This window comes from Solanum tuberosum, unplaced genomic scaffold, assembly GCF_000226075.1.
Source record: "Solanum tuberosum cultivar DM 1-3 516 R44 unplaced genomic scaffold, SolTub_3.0 scf00129, whole genome shotgun sequence".
NCBI lineage: Eukaryota > Viridiplantae > Streptophyta > Magnoliopsida > Solanales > Solanaceae > Solanum > Solanum tuberosum.
The window spans coordinates 1,498,161-1,519,093 of record NW_006239057.1 but is presented as its reverse complement, the minus strand read 5'-3'; the positions used below and the strand labels follow the sequence as shown (position 1 = coordinate 1,519,093).

At 34.6% G+C, this 20,933-nt stretch overlaps 3 protein-coding genes across 5 annotated transcripts; all 3 read right to left on the bottom strand.

Annotated features, from left to right (window-relative positions):
- Nucleotides 1-4,186: 4,186 nt before the first annotated feature.
- On the bottom strand, nucleotides 4,187-10,009 carry LOC102579546 (alkane hydroxylase MAH1-like). 2 transcript variants are annotated; one of them, XM_006351317.2, is made up of 2 exons: nucleotides 8,717-10,009; nucleotides 4,187-5,737 (listed from the first exon to the last, which is right to left on the bottom strand). In XM_006351317.2, the coding sequence occupies exons 1-2, from the start codon at nucleotides 8,747-8,749 to the stop codon at nucleotides 4,223-4,225; spliced, it is 1,548 nt and encodes a 515-aa protein (XP_006351379.2). In that variant the 5' UTR covers nucleotides 8,750-10,009; the 3' UTR covers nucleotides 4,187-4,222. The 2 variants fall into 2 exon arrangements, with proteins under 2 accessions (XP_006351379.2, XP_006351378.1); XM_006351316.2 differs by lacking the exon at nucleotides 4,187-5,737 and having other exon boundaries at nucleotides 6,976-9,075.
- A 198-nt stretch (nucleotides 10,010-10,207) lies between these two features.
- Nucleotides 10,208-12,033, bottom strand: LOC102578893 (alkane hydroxylase MAH1-like). The gene has a single exon (XM_006351315.2). It carries the CDS (start codon nucleotides 11,937-11,939, stop codon nucleotides 10,365-10,367), a length of 1,575 nt encoding a protein of 524 aa, XP_006351377.1. The 5' UTR covers nucleotides 11,940-12,033; the 3' UTR covers nucleotides 10,208-10,364.
- Nucleotides 12,034-13,623: 1,590 nt separating this feature from the next.
- Nucleotides 13,624-19,410, bottom strand: LOC102578549 (rhomboid-like protein 20). Of its 2 annotated transcripts, XM_006351314.2 has the most exons (9): nucleotides 19,287-19,410; nucleotides 19,109-19,205; nucleotides 18,908-19,008; nucleotides 17,107-17,247; nucleotides 16,845-16,911; nucleotides 16,388-16,536; nucleotides 16,197-16,298; nucleotides 15,422-15,550; nucleotides 13,624-14,132 (listed from the first exon to the last, which is right to left on the bottom strand). In XM_006351314.2, the coding sequence occupies exons 2-9, from the start codon at nucleotides 19,131-19,133 to the stop codon at nucleotides 13,965-13,967; spliced, it is 882 nt and encodes a 293-aa protein (XP_006351376.1). In that variant the 5' UTR covers nucleotides 19,134-19,205; nucleotides 19,287-19,410; the 3' UTR covers nucleotides 13,624-13,964. The 2 variants fall into 2 exon arrangements, with proteins under 2 accessions (XP_006351376.1, XP_015165955.1); XM_015310469.1 differs by having other exon boundaries at nucleotides 19,109-19,410.
- Between the last annotated feature and the right edge of the window lie 1,523 nt (nucleotides 19,411-20,933).

Below are 20,933 nucleotides of genomic sequence, written 5' to 3'. Positions count from 1 at the left end.
AAAAAACGAAATCAAATTTTCAAAATATAGAATTCTTAATTCTAAAAAAATCAAATTAAAAAAAAACAATATAAAATTTTAAAATAAAAAAAAATCAAGAAAAGCAAAAAAAAATAGATTAAAGAGAGAGAAAATTACATGTTAAAATATACGGTGATAAATTTATTATTTAAAAAAATTAAAGGCCCCAATAGTCATTAATAAATAAAAGTTATTTGAATGAGTTAAAAAATCCCTTAAAAGGTGTAATAGATAATTACAAATTGATTATCTCTCATTAATATTATTTCTCTCACCTATTAATTATATAAAAGGAACTGCAATCAATAATAATTAAATAATTAATAATATAAAAATATAAAAAGATTAATCATTTAATAAAGTAAATTTTAATTAATTTTTTAAATAAAGTTAAATTTAATTGATATGTTATAACCCGTAATTAAACTGTTATAAGTAAGAATTTTTTAAGAGTAGATTTAAAACTCGTAATATTGTCTCTTAAATGTGTATATGGTGTGATTTTTCCAAAAAAGTTAGGTCGGGCCAAAAGTTCTAGTCCACCATTATTAAGGCTTTGTGGCCCAATTATTTCTTCTCGGCCCAATAGCCGCTTGTGTGACACTATTCACTTTGGGTTGGGCCTTATTCATAACAAACAATTGAGTCTTGAAGAGGTCCAATTTCATGAATTTGTTGATCATACTTTGTTTTAGTTGGTCTTTGATATAGACTAGCTTTTAATTGTCCTTTAGTAATCGAGCGTCTGTCATATATAAGTTCTTTAGAAATAGAAGTCATGCACAAGCATATGGTGGATATTTGTTGGATCACTAGTAGCTAACATGTCGAATATTTAAATTAAAAAAGGGAAGCATATTTATTTCATAACTTTCAAGTCATTACATTGTCTTATGTATCATTATCATTTCAATAGATTGCTAATAATTAAAATTATACCAATAAGTCCTTGAACCTTGTCACTAACATCTTTCAATTGGGGTGCTTTAGCGGGTAGATCTGAAAAATTGTCATCACACGTAGAAGAATCATCTATTACTAAGGTACCATCATGTAGAATAAGTAAAACACATGATGATGATGATAAAGGGAAAAAGAGAATAATCAAGGACAAACATTTTTTGGAGATGGAGAGAAGGGACTTGTTTAAGTTGAGGACTAATTTTTTTTTTCAACTTCACATTTTTTTAGAGATAGAGTTGTGTAAATTAGACTAGGACATCCATGTTTAATTTGAGTTTGTCATTTTCAAAGTCACTATCTTGGACCCCCTACATGAGTTAATAATCATAAGCATTGTCTAGTTCAACTAGCTTTTTCTTCGCTTCGATATTGAATCACCTACTAAAGGGGTAGACTTGCACGCCTTATTTGAGACTAATGTATTAAGCCAGGAGGTGGACTACTCTTTCATTAGGTATGGGAAAAAGGGGCATAAGCACAAGAGATGTCGTACACTTGAGTGACAAAGGAAAGTGAGAGGTACCTATTTTCTAGGTTCGCTCAGACATATGGTTCCGGCATAAGACCAAGTTGGTAGGTTGTGTGATGGGAAACCTTCCCACATGATTTGGAGAGCACGAGATTCGAATGAAAGGTTTAACACCATGCCATTGCATGCAAGTGGATCTTGCTTGATAATGAAAAAACTTCTAGTAGGAATTAACCGTTCTATCCTCTTTAGATGAAACCGTTTTGTGGTTCTAGAGGATCCTAAACAAGAAGAGGAAAATATGCTATATTTGGGACAATGTTAAACCAGAAGAGATCGTTAAGGATGAGTGTTTGAATAACAAGACTAAGGAGTGTCTAATCAATGAGAGAAAACAAATTAATTTGAACCAATAAACCTACAAAAATAAATTGACTAGTGATTTAATTTGATTTTGTTTGGCGTTAAATTTAAGAAAAATGAAATATTTGATTTGAATTGGTTTTTAATAGAAGGCAGAACCAAACCGATAAATATAGCCGTTTGCAGAGATGTTTAATTAGCAATCACTTACGATGTCATGATCACATTAGTTTACCCTAGTTTCTTTGTTAGTTTAACATATGATCGCCCCTCCAACAAGAAAAGGTACTAAAAGCTCCATAAGATGACCTATCACTAATTTTCGTCCGGAGGGGTTTATTACACAAAAAGGTCAGAGCGCAAGCTCTCGAAGGGAAAATACCAACCAATAGCAGATGCATCCAACGCGAGCCTTATTTATTAGTTTAGTAAAGATAAAAATTAGAGAAGAGATTCAACAACAATTACACATAAAAGAAGATGAAAAACATCAAGTTTTTCAACAAATAAAAATCAAGAACTAATAGTGATCTATCTACATGGTACATTTCTTTCAATCAATCTCTTTAGAGCACAAATTTCCACTTGCAGTTACAGTGCTAGTCCAAAATCAAGATAATGACGTTGCCATTCTATACAACGGGGAGAATGAAAACACTCCGAGGGAAAGATTATCGGTTCTTAACAGGTTGAGGTTTTTTTCTTAACGGGTTAATCGATAATTCGATAGTAAATTAATAAATTACATTTCATTTGTGACTGTCTCGGACTTTCGATTATTCAATTAGGTGTTAGTATTTTCTTTCGAACAAGATGCAATATGTCAATTCATGTGCATGGTTCATTTAGTTTCTAAGTAATTTTCAATGTTCTTTTGTGTGTAAAAAATCTATAAAACGGTTAAACTGATAACCTAATCGATAACGATTGATAGCCGATAAACTGATATTTTAATGGTTCTATAATATTTTAGCAAAAATATGCACTTAAATCTATACAAAGTTGAACTAGTAGACACTTGCGTTCTACGTGGCGTATTACAAGTCAGTTCAAGTATATCTCATACGAATTGTTACGAAAATGTGTCTATCTACTTATTCAACTTTATACAAAGTTGTTGGCTAAACTTTTGATTTATGCCAATTTTAACCTTGGGTTAGGGCTAATAGATAACAGACAATTAGGTCTTGGACAAGTCACATATCATGAGTTGTCAATCATGTTTTGGTGAACCACTAGTTAGTTCAAAGGTGTGGCTCTTCTAAAAAACCAAAAGATTTTCTTTTTACAAGGTTAATGATTTGATTGGCACATGATATTTAGACACCACATTAATTTTGTCTTTTGAGTACATAACAAATACTCTCATTTATGTTCTATAAATTATTGGTGAATGATAGCTACTATACACATTTAACAACATTAGAAAGTACGTACCAACTTGAACGTGACCATAATTCAAAAAGCGGAATACCTAAAGAGTAAAGACCCTTCTAAGCTTGACGCGTTTTGTTCAAATTCCTATTGAATTATACTTGGTCCTAGTTAATCATGTACTTGACTTTTTTTATAATCATTGCCCCCTTCAAATAATAATTGATCCTAATTAGTTCAGTTCAACACCCAACTTTCGTGTTTATAATTGAACGTGTTCCTAATTAGTTCAGTTCAATACCCAACTTTTGCATTTATAATTGAACATGGACATAATTCAAAAGGCGGAATACCTAAAGAATAAAGATCCTTTCAAATTTGACGCATTTTATTAAAATTCCTATTAAATTATACTTGGTCCTAATTGCTCACATACTTGACTTTTCTATAATCATTGCCTCTCTCAAATAACAATTGGTCCTACTTAGCCCCTTATACTTGGCTTTTCTATGCGGATTCAGAATTTGAGTTTTACCTGATTTTTTCGGGGTCGTGGATCATCAGTATATCTCTCTTTTTTTATTATTATTTTTACATATTTTATATAATATGATGTGACTGTTTTCTACACTCTGACGCATTAAACATCATTTGAATTATTTAAAAAAGTCGAGTACATAAAAAAACAAGTAAATTGTGTAATTAAGACCAGACATAATTTAAGAGGAATTTGAATAAAACACGTCAAGTTTAGGAGGGTCGTTAAGTATTCTGCCAATTTTAAATAGCAAATAAACTTCAAATAGATAAGATTCAACATCCCATAACCATGCATCCAATATTAGGATATATAATAAGAGGAGTTTACATTAATTGAAGGAAATACTCAAACATCATGTTGTATTCATAGTAATAAAAACTAATTCACGAGGACGATTTTATTAATCATGTTATAGTAATTTATTTTACTTCTTCATATATCGACATTGTTTACCTAAAATCTTATGTATGCCATTGTTCACGCGTTCGATATCAATTGGACATAAGAGGAACCCTTTTAACCAACCTAACTTTCAGACCATGTTTCATTTGAATGATAACAGAAGAATTTGGAAGAATTATTTGATCTTCTAATTTGATATGATAATTGTATATGATGGTAGCTGCCACTATTTTCATCTGAATGAATGCCATTTCCTTACCTATACAAGTCCTTGGACCTGCATTAAAGGCCGGGAATTTGTAAGATGGCTCATGTTTGATCCCTCCACGTTCAGAAATCCATCTCTCTGGCTTGAATTCTAAGCAATCTTTTCCCCATATACTTTCCATTCTCCCCATCGTATAGAACGATAGCACAACTCTCGTGTTTGGACTAACATGGTGACCGCTCGGAAGAATGTCAAATTCAAGTGGAAGTTTATGCTCAATTGCAACTGATGGAAAGAACCTCAGGGTTTCACACAAAGCACCATGTAGATAGACTAGTTTTCTTGCTTCTTCTATTTCGAAAAACTTGAGATTTTCGCCCTCTTTTAGATTGAATTGTTGTTGAATCTCTTCTCTAATCTTTTTCTCTACTAAGGGATTTTCAGCTAAGAGCCAAAAAAACCAAGTGAGAGCTGCACTTGTGGTGTCTCTACCAGCAAGCATCAAATTCAAGAAAGTGTCCCTTAGAAATGTTTGCAATGTACCCAAATCACCATCTTTCCATTGATTGTACATTTTGATGTACGCGTTTAAAAATGTGAATTCATCGTCTTTGGCTGTACTTTCATGCATCAACTCTTCTTGTTTCCGCGAAATACAAGGATATAAGAACTGATCAATAGCTTCCCATGCTTGAATAAGCTTCTTTTCTTTACCAATTCGAAGCCATTTTTGCAATTTCCAGCAACTTTCTGGCAAGAAATGTCTGTACATAAGTGCATCCAGAGAGTCGTTGAACGCGTTTTCACATGGAACATGAGGTAAGCCAATAGACAAACTTTTTGGATCATGATCAAGTAACAGTTTGCTTATAGCATCAAAAGTGAATCTCTGGAAAATATCTTGTAAATCAAACAGGGTGCCCTGTTCAGCAAAACCATCAAGAACTGGTTGGAGCCCGTTTTCGATAATGCTCCACATGTTCCTCTCCAACAAAGTTTGGAACTTGGCATGATTCATTAAGGACATGGTGGTCTTCCTATGCATCTCCCATAGCTCATAATCAACATTGAACATCCCATTTCCTAACATATCAAAAATTTTACGAAACTCAACACCCTTTGGATAGTTTGAGAAGTTTTTACTGAGGATATGATGGATATTTGCAGGATCACTAGTAAGTAACATGTTCAAGTTGGCAAGAACAGGACCATGAAACTCAAAAGTTCCCTTAGTTTCTATAAGAGCATCAGTTACAAATTCATGGACACGATGAGCATTTCGAATAAGCCCAGGCAACATTCCAACTAGTGGCCAATTTGTTGGCACTGAGCTTGATTTCCACCATCTATTACTAAGGTACCACCATGTAGAATAAGTAAAACACATGATGATAACCAAAAGAGAAAGAACATACATTTCTTGGAAATGGAGAGAAGGGACTTGTTTAAGTTGAGGATTAGTTCTTTCAACTTCACATTTTATAAGACCAGAAAAGGGAAGGCATGGGCTCATATTTGAGTTAGGCATTTACAAGATCACTACCTTTGCCTCCCACATGAGTTGCTAAACTAAAGTGTCAATGCCAGCAAGCTAAATTAGATATGGTTCCATTTTGTCATATTATTACTTGTCTCACCAGAAGTCTGGTGAAATGGATTGAATCACTTATCAGTCCTACCTTAGTTAGGAAAAAACTTCTATTAGGAAGTAATAACAAGGCTATCTTGGCCATATCCAAGAGGTTTACCAAAAAACAGAGAAACCTACAAAATAATATTCTCTCAAAAAAGACACTCACATTTTAATACATAGTAGGGCCCCAGAACGCTAAAAGGTGGGGGGAACAAGAGTTGTCACGATAGAAAAGAGAAAAAAAGAAATGACTATAAGGAACCAACGGCTCTCTCTTCTTAAACAACCTATATCCTCCACACTTAATCAGCATTTGATAGATTATCCAACCCCGAGCAATCTAGTATGCGGGGTCGGTCGTTAGCGGGTATTGTTTAGTCATTCAGATAGTGACTGGCGTTTTTTAGCTATGCATTACACACCTCATGTGGATCTAGCTTTCAACAGCGTAGAACACATTATGGGAGATGTTGAAGGGGGCTGGTTGCTCCGTTATATGCATGCTAATGGGGCAAGTATGTTTTTCATTGTGGTTCACCTGCATATTTTTCGCGGTCTATATCATGCCAGTTATAGCAGTCCTAGGGAATTTGTTCGGTGTCTCGGAGTTGTAAATCTTCCTATTAATTGATTGTGACAGCTTTTATAGGATATGTCCTACCTTGGGGTCAGATGAGCTTTTGGGGAGCTACAGTAATCACAAGCTTAGCTAGCGCCATACCTGTAGTAGGAGATACCATAGTGACTTGGCTTTGGGGTGGGTTCTCCGTGGACAATGATACAAATGGGAACTACATGGGTGCACGAAAAAACTATAATGGATCGAAGACCACTCCTCAATTGAAGGAAGCTTATCTCCGCCCATTCAAAAGCTCTCCTTTAGGTATTCTGTTTATTTTTAATAGTAAACAAACTTCAAAGCAGATAAAGAAAAAGGGCATCTCCATTCAGATTTTCTAAATAGTTAGTAAAACATTGAACATCACATAGGCCATAACCATGCAAGCAATGTCATCCAACATTTCGATATATAATACGAAGAGTTTACATTAATTGAAAGAAAAACTCAAGACTATGATGATGCGTTTATAACATAATAAAAACTAATTCATGAGGACGATTTTATTGATGCACTTGAATGCATTTTACTAAGATGCTTAATCATGTTATAGTAATTATATCGACACTGCTTGCATAAGATCCTACATACGTCAATATTGTTCATGCATTGGACATAAGAGGAACCCTTTTGACAAGCCTAACTTTCAGACCATGTTTCATTTGAATGATAACAGAAGAATTTGGAAGAATTATTTGATCTTCCCCTAATTGGATATGATAATTGTATATGATGGTAGCTGCCACTATTTTCATCTGAATGAATGCCATTTCCTTACCTATACAAGTCCTTGGACCTGCATTAAAGGCCGGGAATTTGTAAGATGGCTCATGTTTGATCCCTCCACGTTCAGAAATCCATCTCTCTGGCTTGAATTCTAAGCAATCTTTTCCCCATATGCTTTCCATTCTCCCCATCGTATAGAACGATAGCACAACTCTCGTGTTTGGACTAACATGGTGACCGCTCGGAAGAATGTCAAATTCAAGTGGAAGTTTATGCTCAATTGCAACTGATGGAAAAAACCTCAAGGTTTCACACAAAGCACCATGTAGATAGACTAGTCTTTTTGTTTCTTCTATGTTGAAACACTTGAGATTTTCATCTTCTTTGAGATGCAATTGTTGTTGAATCTCTTCTCTAATCCTTTTCTCTACCAAGGGATTTTTAGCTAAGAGCCAGAAAAACCAAGTGAGAGCTGCACTTGTGGTGTCTCTACCAGCAAGCATCAAATTCAAGAAAGTGTCCCTTAGAAATGTTTGCAATGTACCCAAATCACCATCTTTCCATTGATTGTACATTTTGATGTACTCGTTTAAAAATGTGAATTCCTCGTCTTTGATTGTACTTTTCTGCATCAACTCTTCTTGTTTCCGCGAAATGCAAGGATATAAGAACTGATCAAAAGCTTCCCATGCTTGAATTAACTGCTTTTCCTTACCAATTCGAAGCCATTTTTGCAATTTCCAGCAGCCTTCTGGCAAGATGTGTCTGTACATAAGTGCATCCACAACGTCGTTGAACGCCTTTTCACATGGAACATGAGGTAAATCAATAGACAAACTTTTGGGATCATAGTCAAGTAACAGTTTGCTGATAGCATCAAAAGTGAATCTCTGGAAAATATCTTGCAAATCAAACAGGGTGTCCTGTTCAGCAAAAGTATCAAGAATAGGTCGTAGCCCATTTTCGATAATGTCCCAAAGGTTCCTCTCCAGAAAAGTTTGGAACTTGGCATGACTCATTAAGGACATGGTGGTCTTCCTATGAATCTCCCATAGCTCATAATCAACATTGAAGATCCCATTTCCCAAAATATCGAAAAATTTACGGAACTCAACACCCTTTGGATAGTTTGAGAAATTTTTACTAAGGATATGGTGGATATTTGCAGGATCACTAGTAGCTAACATGTTCAAGTTGGCAAGAACAGGACCATGAAACTCAAAAGTTCCCTTAGTTTCTACAAGAACATCAGTTGCAAATTCATGGACACGATGCACATTTCGAATAAGCCCAGGCAACATTCCAACAAGAGGCCAATTTGTTGGCACTGAGCTTGATTTCCACCATCTATTACTAAGGTACCACCATGTAGAATAAGTAAAACACATGATGATAACCAAAAGAGAAAGAAAATATTCAAGGACATACATTTCTTGGAAATGAGCAGAAGGGACTTGTTTAAGTTGAGGATTAGTTCTTTCAACTTCACACTTTATAAAGATAATTGAGTAAAGAAGACCAGAAAAGGGAAGGCATTTGAGTTAGGCATTTACAAAAGATCACTATCTTGGCCTCCCACACTTAGTTGGGCGGACTCTTCACGCCGCACCCGTGTCGGAACTTTTGACAAATCCGACACGCACATGTCGACATTTTTGAATAGTCCGAGCAATATAGCTCCCACATGAGTTGCTAAGCACAATTGCCAATGTCAGCAAGTTAAGATTGATAAGGATGTGAGAATCTGACAGGGTCCATACTTAGATGATAAGTTAGATATGGTACCATTTTGTTATATTATTATTAGTGGTCTCAGCAACAGTCTGGTGGAATTCATTGAATCTGTCCTACCTTAGAGACTTCTAGTCAATACCTAGAAACGAAAAAACTTCTACTAGGAAGCATTGACTCTCTAGACGAGATTGTTTTACGGTTCTAGAAGACCCTGAACAAGAATAGGCAAAGATGTCATATTTTTGAACCGGAAGAGATTGTTCAGGATGAGTATTTGGGTAACAACGCCGAGGAGTGTAACCAATAAACCTTCAATTTTTCTTCATAGATATTTCCATCATCTCAAAGTTAATATTTAATAGTTGTTCTGTTGTCCATGGATTGAAAGCTAATTGAAACCACAAGACAAATTATTCTTTGCTAGAATGGAATACCAAAAGCTTCAACTGTTTGTAAATTAATATGAATGAACCATCTGCAGAAATATTTTACCAATAAGTATATTGTGAGTTGCTATGTTGTCACTAAAGGCTTTCCACCCCTTCATGATATTTCTCCACACCACATCCCCCTTCAAAAACTCCATATTTGTCCGATATCGCCCCTCTCCATAATGGTTCTCCCTCCACTCCAAATCTCCATAACCATTTACCCAAAAATGCTTTGTTAAAGACCTTCATGTCTTTAACCCAAATCCTCCCCCACCATTTAGGAGATGTCACGGTCTCTCATCGAACTAAGTGAAAGTTCTTTGCCCCATCTGTTGCGTCCCAAAGAAAATTTCTTTGCAGCCTTTCCAACTTTCCTACAACAGAGGTTGGATCATTCAACAAGGACATGCAACAAGTAGGGATACTCGATAAAGTGCTCTTATGAGCACTTCTTTCCTTCCTTCGGACAATTATCTTTTCTTCAACCTGCTAACCTCCCGGAGCACGTTTTTATGTATGATTAAGTTGACACATTAGAACTATTTTACTCTAGACAATGTTAGTTGCTAATAGAATTTGTTTAACCAGTCCAATATTTTATGACACCTTTGCCTCTGGCACAGATTTATTATCACACCTATAGGAGTGAGTAATTTGGTTAGATTTACAATCACCAGAATACCAGTAAGAGCTCATCACTGCAACTATACATAACCTAATCTATAAAATGATGCATTTGAACAACCCTGTATAGGCTGATCCAGGTATTACAATCAATTATGGTGGCGTTGGAATGAGACAAGTGCGTGAAATGCTAAAGAAACAGAGAAACAAAAACCGAAGAGAACCCTGTATACGTCAATATTGTTCCACCAATATTTTAGCATTGTTCACGCATTTGGATTTGATTGGACATAAGAGGAACCCTTTTCACGAGTCTAACTTTCAGACCATGTTTCATTTGAATGATAATAGAAGCACTTGGAGAAATTATTTGATCTTCCCCTAATTGGATATGATAATTGTATATGATGGTAGCTGCCACTATTTTCATCTGAATGAACGCCATTTCCTTCCCTATACAAGTCCTTGGACCTGCATTAAAGGCTGAGAATTTGAAAGACGGCTCGTGTTTGATCCCTCCTCGTTTAGAAATCCATCTCTCTGGCTTGAATTCTAAGCAATCTTCCCCCCATATACTTTCCATTCTCCCCATTGTATAGAGAGATAGCACAATTCTCATGTTTGGACTAACATGGTGACCGCTCGGAAGAATGTCAAAGTCATGTGGAAGTTTGTGCTCAATTGCAACTGATGGAAAGAACCTCAGGGTTTCACACAAAGCACCATGTAGATAGACTAGTTTTCTTGTTTCTTGTATGCTGAAAAAGTTGAGATTTTCATCTTCTTTTAGATTCAATTGTTGTTGAATCTCTTCTCTAATCCTTTTCTCTGCTAAGGGATTTTTAGCTAAGAGCCAAAAAAACCAAGTGAGAGCTGCACTTGTGGTGTCTCTACCAGCAAGCATCAAACTCAAGAAAGTGTCTCTTAGAAATGTTTGCAAAGTACCCAAATCACCATCTTTCCATTGATTATACATTTTGATGTACTCGTTTAAAAATGTGAATTCCTCGTCTTTGATTGTACTTTGATGCAGCAATTCTTCTTGCTTACGCGAAATGCAAGGATATAAGAACTGATCAAAAGCTTCCCATGCTTGAATGAGCTTCTTTTCTCTACCAATTCGAAGCCATTTTTGCAATTTCCAGCAACTTTCTGGCAAGAGATGTCTGTAAAGAAGTGCATCCACAGTGTCGTTGAACGCCTTTTCACATGGCACATGAGGTAAGCCAATAGACAAACTTTTCGGATCATGATCAAGTAACAATTTGCTGATAGCATCAAAAGTGAATCTCTGGAAAATATCTTGCATATCAAACAGAATGTCCTGTTCAGCAAAAGCATCAAGAATTGGTCGGAGCCTGTTTTCAATAATGTTCCACATGTTCCTCTCCAACAAAGTTTGGAACTTGGCATGATTCATTAAGGACATGGTGGTCTTCCTATGCATCTCCCATAGCTCATAATCAACATTGAACATCCCATTTCCTAATATATCAAAAATTTTACGGAACTCAACACCCTTTGGATAGTTTGAGAAATTTTTACTAAGGATATAGTGGATATTTGCAGGATCACTAGTAATTAACATGTTCAAGTTTGCAAGAACAGGGCCATGAAACTTAAAAGTTCCCTTAGTTTCTACAAGAATATCAGTTGCAAATTCATGGACACGATGAGCATTTTGAATAAGCCCAGGCAACATTCCAACTAGTGGCCAATTTGTTGGCACTGAGCTTGATTTCCACCATCTATTACTAAGGTACCACCATGTAGAATAAGTAAAACACATGATGATAATCAAGAGAGGAAGAAAATATTCAAGAACATCCATTTCTTTCTCAAACAAAGAAAAGAATTTGAGATGGAGAGAGGAAACTTATTTAAGTTCAGGATTAGTTCTATCAACTTCACATTTTGTAATGAGAATTGAGTAAAAAAAGACCAGCAAAACGAAAGGCATGGCCTCATATTTTATTTTATTTTTTTGATGACCGTGGTATCCGGATCAGCTTTCGTGCACCTCGCTAATTCCACAAAGATACCTGCCACCTCCCACTGGCAACCAAGGCTAGGACAGATAGGAAGAATCACCTAGTCATATATCATATATCATATATATATATATATATATATAAGAGAACCTTAGGCCCGCCTACGTGGCGCCACCACAAACCAGAATTCTCTTTTAATTTATTTATTTTCAAACCTAGCCTTCCCGAAAAGTTGCGACTTTTGTGAAGAGTTGCGACTTTGATGAAAAGTTGAGACTTTTATGAAGAGTTGCGACTTTAATGAAGAGTTGCTACTTTTATGAAAAGTTGTGACTTTTATGAAAGGTTGTGACCTTTTCGAATGGTTGCAACTTTTTCGAATGGTTGAAACATTTCCGATAAGGCACAATAAATATTTGTTCACACTACTCTTTGTTGTCTATAAATAGAGGGATTTCCTCTCATTTTAAAAGAACGAAAATTATGAACCTCTTCCTCTTCTTCTTCTTCACAATTAAATATTTGTGTATTTTGCTCCTGTTGAGTGGCTCACTGACACCATTGCTTATGTTACACATCCTGGTATATATTTTTACAGTCATTAATTTATACTTATATTATTAAGGATAAATGATAAGATGTTACAATTTTCATTTTCCTTTACATTATTAATGTTTTGTTATTACGTAATCTTGTATGTAAGACAATAAAATATTTTAGTTTTAATGACTGATAAGCTTTAAGTATTATTTTATAAATTTCATAATATTAAATTTTCGTGCGAAGTGCGGGTTATTTTCGTAGTGAGATTTAAACCTGACACCTACTAGCTCTAAACACTCATAATTGAGTCAAGCATTTTGAAGATCACTATCTTGGACCCTTATATGAGTTGCTAACCACAAGTGTCAATCCTAAGATAGATAAGCATGTGAGAATCAGACAGGGAGATGTATTTACCAGACAAAATGACAATTTAGATATGGTGTCATTTATGTCGTATTATTATAAGTTATCTCAACGACAGTCTGGTGGAAAGGATTGAATCCCTCCAACATTAATTACAGACGTCTAGTCAAGCCATCAAAATGAGAAAACTTCTAGATATATTTGTAATTTTATATCATAAATATTTTTTATTTATGGATATTTTTCAATGTTTCTTCATAGATATTTCCATCATCTCAAAGTCCATATTTTATAGTTATGTTGTTCATGGATTGGAAGTTAATTGAAACCACAAGACAAATTCCTCTTGCTAAAATGGAATAGCAAAAGCTTCAACTGTCTGTTGTTATCAGTGTGTGACATATTTTTAATGTACACACGTATAGCTAAGTGTGTTGAATTGATTAAAATTTGTTTATGGACGAGTATGGAAATGGCGGAGTGATAACTTGAGGCTTCGTTTACTGCTTCCCGGAGCTTGAAGATGCACACATAAGAAGAAGCTAGACGTGGGCTTTAGTTGTTATAAGTACTTGAACAATGTGGTGCATGTAGCACAACTAAAAACACAAGCCATTAAGATGTTGAATAAATAACTAATCAACATTCAGGCTCCAATAAGAGGATACTTCAGGATTTCGAAAAAAGCATGAAACTATTTTCAACCTATAGGAGTGAGTAATTTGGTCAGATTTACAATCACCAGAATACCAGTAAGAGCTCATCACTGCGACTATACATAATTGATCCAGGTATTACAATCAATTAGGGTGGCGTTGGAATGAGACAAAATGCTAAAGAAACATAGGAACAAAAACCAAAGAGCACCTTGAAAGATTGGAAGAGAAAGTAAATCCAACCATTCCCAAAAAATTTCAAATTGTGAACACCTTACAGGAACTGCTGCAAGTTCCATCTCAGTGCGATTGTGACTCGAGGAGGACGTTTGTGGCTATATTAACATCATTTCTTGAATGGATGAGTGCCTGCCTTGCTGAGTTCCTATCAAAGCCCATCGATACCAGCATAGCAATAGCGTCTTCTGGTGGCTCTGGGGTGGATGAAACTGGAGCTGGGTAATTCCCCTGAAATATGCAGCAGAAAGCAGTAGACTAATGTTAGAACGTTCATAATCTTTCAAAAAGGACCATAGAAACTTTAGATGTGACTGAAGTTGGTTTTCTATTGGAACACACCAAGAATCAACTCATTGGTGATGAATATGGCCCATCAATTCACTTATAATTTGAACAAGGTGACCTCTCAATTCCATTGGTCCAGATAAAATTTGAAATCCAACGACGTAAGTGAGAAATGTGAAAGCTAAACTTAACTGATAAAACTCTTAACATAATAAACAAGATTCTAGAGTGCAAATAGCAGTTCATTTAGTTCAATCACTTGGCATTAGCCATCTGGACGTTGTGGCTTAAATAAGGCTCAGAATTCTCCAGTAGACATGGAGAGGACAATCAATGTTTAATCACTAGCATACTCTCACTTGAACATCAGAAAAGGTAACTTTGCAGTAGATATAAGAATATAAGTTCCACGACTTGATTATTTATTCTTCTTTCATTGTCTCTTTCTCCCCCTCTTAATCATGTCGCTTTCTAGATGGATTAATCATTCTTCTTTTCTATACATGGAAAAAATATATGGAACTTGAAACTTCTGATTATTTGTGTGTTTATTTGCCTTCTCGTCTTTCAATATTATTTTTTCACTATTCTGCTCCACCATCCTCGCATGGTCGCACCCCATCTACTGCAGCTCTCTCTCTGTGAGAGAAAAGAGAGAGCACCTCCTTTTTCAAGTAACTCCCCACCTCCCACCCCAGAAAAGAAAAAAAAGAAAAAAAAAGAGACAACGACAATATACCCAGTGTAATCCCACAAGTGGGGTCTGGGGAGGGTGGTGTATATCAAAAAGCTCAACTATTCTCTCTTTTTTTTTGGTCAGTAAAGGTAAAGTATTCTCAATTATGTTTGACATAAGCCAATGAAGAGAAGATAAAAGTTGTAGAGTAAAGCTAGCCAGGGAGAGGACGTGAGATGTTGATGGGAAACAAATAATAACTGTTTCTCTTCTTTTATTTTTTAAACTGTAGACTGTTTCTCTTTAAGGACTGGGTACTTGTGAACATCTCGATCTCTAATAGCCATGAAGGGATATCTTTTTTGGAAAGTCAAGTGCTTTATATTTTATCCAATTGGAGTAATACTGGTCCAATTTCAGGATAGACAATCCAAGGAAGATATTTGTTTTAGATGCATTTCTTTCAACTAGCCTGACACTGAGACACACAGCTTTCCCTTAAAACATTAAAGAGTTAACTATACTAACTAAACCAAGGCATCAAAACAATACTCACCTCCATTTGGCGACCTGCAAAGATTGGTACGTTTCCTGGAGCATTTCTTGCTGGTGCAGAAGGCGGTGGCAGGTTACCCGTCGATGGCCAAGAAAGTCGAGCAAAGAAGGATGTAATAAATTCTGGGAACTAAAAGAAAGAAAATTGATGCAAGTCAGATTCATAATAAAACAACATGGAAAATCATGTATGATAAAAGGTGCACCATTAACATTTCAAGCAAAAAACTATTTGGAGAATGTCATTTCAAAACCATAAAATCAGTTGTCAATTCTACAGCGGCGCTCAGAGTTCTCTACTTCTATGAAGCTTACCAACGTGTTCCTACATTGCATTATTAACTTCAACAGGAAGCATTTGATTTGCCTTCCAGCAATAGCATTCAGCCTACAAGACACATTCAGATCTAACTACTTGATGAGAAATGGAGCCTAGTTATTTCTTGTAGTCATTCAGAAGTCAGAACAAGGGTTATTCCCATCAACTCAGATAGAAGGTCCATGTACTTCCAACTACATGAAATTCAAGTACAGAAAAGCAATGCTAATGACTAGCAGCAATATTATATATATGTGCATGCAAGACTAAGTCAAATTCTCCAGGCATATAAAAAGAGAGAAGTGATGGTATCACATAAATACCTAATACCATGAGATTACAGTAATTATTTTCAGAGAATGCGAACTCAGTAGAAACAAAACTTAAATATGTATGAACAGACAGAGACACACACAGAGAAAGAGAGAGAATTTTGAAAAACAAGAACAGGGCAAACCTTCATTTTCCTAATACGGCAAAAGTTCAAACGATACAAGCAACCTGCAATTATTCCACAGAGCCCGGGTACAATAGATCTTTTCCAGGATGAGAAAAGAAGCTGTAAGATAAAATATCAAGTAAATATGGATGATAAGAAACTCAATCTAGGACAATATTTAATTAGAAGCCGTGATAAAGTATATATACCTGGAGGCCAGCTAAATAAATAAAAGTCTTGTCAGAGAAGTGGAGACTAAATAAGCGGAACCGGGTAGAAACCGGAATGTCGAGATAAAAGGGCACAAAGGAAGAAAAAATTAGTCCATAGGGCCCAGACAGGATACTCAAGGAAGGATCTGAAAATGAAAAATTAAATTATATCAATGGCTAAGGAACCTGTTAGTCAGTTTTAAGAACATTAAAATATATCAATGGATCAGATGCTTCAATATTCCCTTTTCTTGTAGGATATTATATGGCATTAGAAGGACACTTCACTAATCTGTTTTCTTGTAGGTAGGATATTATATGGCATTAGAAGCCAGAGATGATTAAGGTTGACAAAAATGAGCACTAATTCTTTCAAAGAGATGATCAATCTTATAAACAAAGAACAGTTGGAGTAAGCCCTTTATCATATCTGATGATTAGGAATGACCAATACCTTTAATAAGTTGGAGAGCAAGAACCTCAAGTAATAAAGAGACCACAAAAGAGAACAGCAGGAAAACCTGCAGAGAAAGAGGTAGAAAAATAAACTACACTGCAGAAAAGAGAAAGAAAACAGTATCTACTGTGGCTTTTATTATTTGCCTATTAGTTGATTTAACACCTGTTGCCTTTATTTTTTGTCCATTGTTATTAAGCAAGTTGAAGCTGCCGCAATAACTTATCCAAGAAAAGTACTACCCCAAATAAGCACTTACAGAATATTTGTTCGAACCGATTTGCCTCTCGAAGACGCGGAAGTAGTACAGCAGATATAATCCAAATACTAGTTCAGGGGTAGAAGAAAAGGTAAAAGCCGATATGATCAGCTTCCAGATTTGAAGCTTCTGGAAGATATCCTGGCACAAGCAAAAAAGATGCATCAATTAGCAGTTCTACTATGGCGTTACAGGGAATCCTACTGAAACAATGAGATCATACCTAAGAAAACAGTAAAAGAGAACAAATCCTCTATAAAACAAAATTGTATATTAGGAGAAACAGAACCCGATATTTTATAAATTTCAAAAACCCAGAATGGATTTAGCTATGAGATGAAAACACATATATTAGGTTAAAAGAGAATCTTATATTTCTCCAAAGCTCAGCTATAAAACAAAAAAATTATATTAGGGCAAATAAGAAACAATTTATTCTTAAGTTACCGAAACAAACAGACGTGTGAGTTTGGTGCTTCTAAACCAATTAGGAATGTGTGGTATATCCCCTGCTGTTACAAACAAGCTATATGTCTTCACATGGAAATTGACAGAGCTCGTATCTCTTCAAATTCGAAAGGTTGATAGTAAAATAGGAGAAGACCATTTACAATCTAGTATTGCTATTGGATGATGGGTATTTTGTAAGACTATTAGGCCTTCTAAACCTACATATTGTATTAGCAACCCTATCAAGTAAGCATATAAAGTCTACATTACTATTGGATAAAACAGCTTGATGATATCATAATGAAAAACAAATGTGGTGGCATTAGCAGAGTACCATACATGGTACGAATAAAACCATTTGATATTCAATGTTACATGGACTCTTTTTCAAGAGGATATGACATTGGTATGAGCACTTCATAAGAAAACCTCAAAATAAACCAAAAGTCTCCTACAAATTGTATGTGAGCTTGTCCACAGACAAACCTGTACTCATACTTGATAAACCTGACGTAGTAAACATGGATTCAAGATTAGCTAGCTGTATCTGCTAATTGTGCTTAGTCATTGGTTATTGTGGAGTTTGGCTAAGGAGTATATGTGGTTCCAAGCTCATAAACAAGCCATTAATTTTATCCACGTTTACAGACAAGGAAGAAAACTGTTAAGTAGCTTCATGGAGTGACAAACCCATGTTCGATAGATATAGAAGATAACCTATTTTAGTATGGCCTCAAAATGCACAACACTGATAAATGGAAATCGATCCAGCAATATTGCTATTACATAGGCATGCATGACTTGATGAGAAAACATGATGTATTTTATGCTCTTAGACATAAAGAGTGAGCATCCCCTCAGAATTTTTTTTAAAAAAGGATTGTGTACACCTTAACAACTATCCTTAGCTGCCACTAAGCTTATAATTGGACAAGGGTCAAACTGAGCAAACATATTTCATGCACAGAAGAATAAATCAAACACGAATATATGAAATCTCCCAAAACCAACTGCCGATATGCATTGAACTAAGTAACATGCCAGTCTAGCTATAGTTGTGTTCACTCCCATCTCATATTGAAAAGATGCTACGATTCAAATCCAGATTTAGAAACGATAATGGGTCACTATGCACTAAAGATCCAATCTTTATATTCTTTTCACAGTTATAAAAACCCTCAAACCTAATTCAACTCAATACACAAAAAGGGGTGAGGCAAAATAGCAGCATCATAATACCCAAAAGGCGAAAACTCTTCCATCACTATCTAAATACCCAAATCTACAAAACAAAAAACTATCCCCACCAAAAAAGAACCCAAACCAAGAGATACCCAGAAAGTAGAACTACCTGATAAGACCATCCCAGCTGATTTCCACGGCCACGAACACCAAATATGATGGTGAAGATAGTACACGCAATTACCAATGCCCTTGTCACTGGTGCATTGTCTACAACATCAAAGTGAAAACAAAATTAGAAAACAAGCAAATCCGTACACTAAATTCATCAAAAAAAAAAACGTAATTGATGTGGGATTCAAAAACTTACTGAAACCAGATGGTCCGACGTTCATATTTGCAGCGATAAAAACGAGATTTTTTCCCTGTTTTCTACCTAACAAAGATCTGCTAAGTCCTACCTAATTCTGAAGAGACAAAAATGGAAAACGAAGATCAATTTTGCTTTGATTACAATGAACTATTTGCCTATTGTTTGCTATATTTACCAGTTTGACTTGTTACACACTTCGGGTCCTTCCCAATTTGAACCCAGAAAGGATTGATTTGTTCTTCACCCAGATCAATTTTTCTCAAAGTGGAAAACAAAACCCTTCTTTACTTTTTAACAAGACAAAATAAAAAAAAAATAAAAAAAAAAAATCACGCAATAAAAACATGTTATAAATTAAAAACTAATTTCTTCTTTTTTTGTAAAGTCAATTTTGAAATTTAAACCAAAAAAAAACTTGTTTATTAACTACTCCCTTTCGTTGTTGGAATTATCCGTTGTGATTTCTAAAAAATAGTTATTTCAGATTATTTATTATTTTTTAATTTAAGTAGTATATTATTAAAGATTACAAAAAACTTCATTTGTATAGAGAAATTATTTCATAATATATTTCATTGATTGGTTGCATGACTATCAACTTTGTCAACTACAAAGTGGAATCTGAAAATATTGGTATATTCATAGTTTAAAAGGTTTTGTTTCCATAGATCATTGGCTTAAGTAAAATATATATACACTAATAAAAAAAAGGGAAAAATTACGCTTATAATCAAACATATACTAGTTAATTAGGAAACATAACTATAGTTTGCCTTAATTACAATTCGCGACCTATTTTTAGCTATAATTACGCGGCTCAGCTTTTTAGTTTTGTATAATTCACACGTTTGTATGATTCAGAATTCATATGATATAATTTGTATAATTGTTACACTTCTAATGTTTGTAATTGTATAAATTAGTTATTTCGAATTTATACAAAATAACTGAATTATACAAATTTACTTGCAAATTATACAAATACATAAATTATACCAACGAGGTAGCTTAAACTGTAGCTATAACACATAAATATGCAAACTATAGCTATGATGCATAATTAAACTTATTATAATGGCTATTTGCGAAAGTTCCAAAAAAAGTTATGTTAAAAATAATGGAGGGAAAAGGGAATAATGACTATCGAGTTATATTAACTTACGCCTCAAATGTATTTTTGGTTTACTTTCAAATTAAAACTTCTCCATTTCCAAAGATAACGACACTATAATTTTTCAAATCATATATTTATGATTATAGGATATTATGATTTACGTTACGTTTTTACAAAAATTAAGCAATTAGTGTAACAATTCGTACAGAAAATTTTATCATTAAAGTAATTCCACAAGATATATACTAGAGAGTGGAGAAGGTTAATTCAACAAGATTAAATGTTTCAACCCACACAAAAAAGAAGTGGAACAAAAGCACAATATACACCACTTTGGGAAAATTATCTAAGGGTGTGTTTGGTATTAAGGAATATGTTTTCCATGAAAAATGTTTTCCTAGAAAATGTGTTCCAAGAAAACAAGTTGATTTTTGACTTATTTTCTCATGTTTGATTGGTGAGTAGAAAATATTTTCCGGAAAAAGATTTTTTAGTGTTTGATTTATGAATAAAAAATATTTTTTGAGAAATATCTTTTATTTTTACTAGAGTAGAAAATAATTTTTGAAATTGAAAATATTTTTTAAAACAAACTTAAATTTTTTTTGGGGTAGGGGGTGGTAGGGTGTGGGTGTGGGGGGGGTCGAGGGTAGGGGTGAAAAATTGAAATTTTGAAGTTGAAAATATTTTTTTAAAACAAACTTAAAT

Excerpts from the sequence above, each read along its gene's own strand:
- LOC102579546 (XM_006351316.2), bottom strand. The coding sequence starts at position 8,749 with ATGTATGTCCTTGAATATTTTCTTTCTCTTTTGGTTATCATCATGTGT.
- LOC102578893 (XM_006351315.2), bottom strand. The coding sequence starts at position 11,939 with ATGGATGTTCTTGAATATTTTCTTCCTCTCTTGATTATCATCATGTGT.
- LOC102578549 (XM_015310469.1), bottom strand. The coding sequence starts at position 19,133 with ATGAACGTCGGACCATCTGGTTTCA. Across the intron at positions 16,912-17,106 it reads TCGGTTCGAACAAATATTCT|GTTTTCCTGCTGTTCTCTTT; the intron begins GTAAGTGCTTAT and ends CTTTCTCTGCAG. Across the intron at positions 14,133-15,421 it reads TTGCAGGTCGCCAAATGGAG|GGGAATTACCCAGCTCCAGT; the intron begins GTGAGTATTGTT and ends TGCATATTTCAG.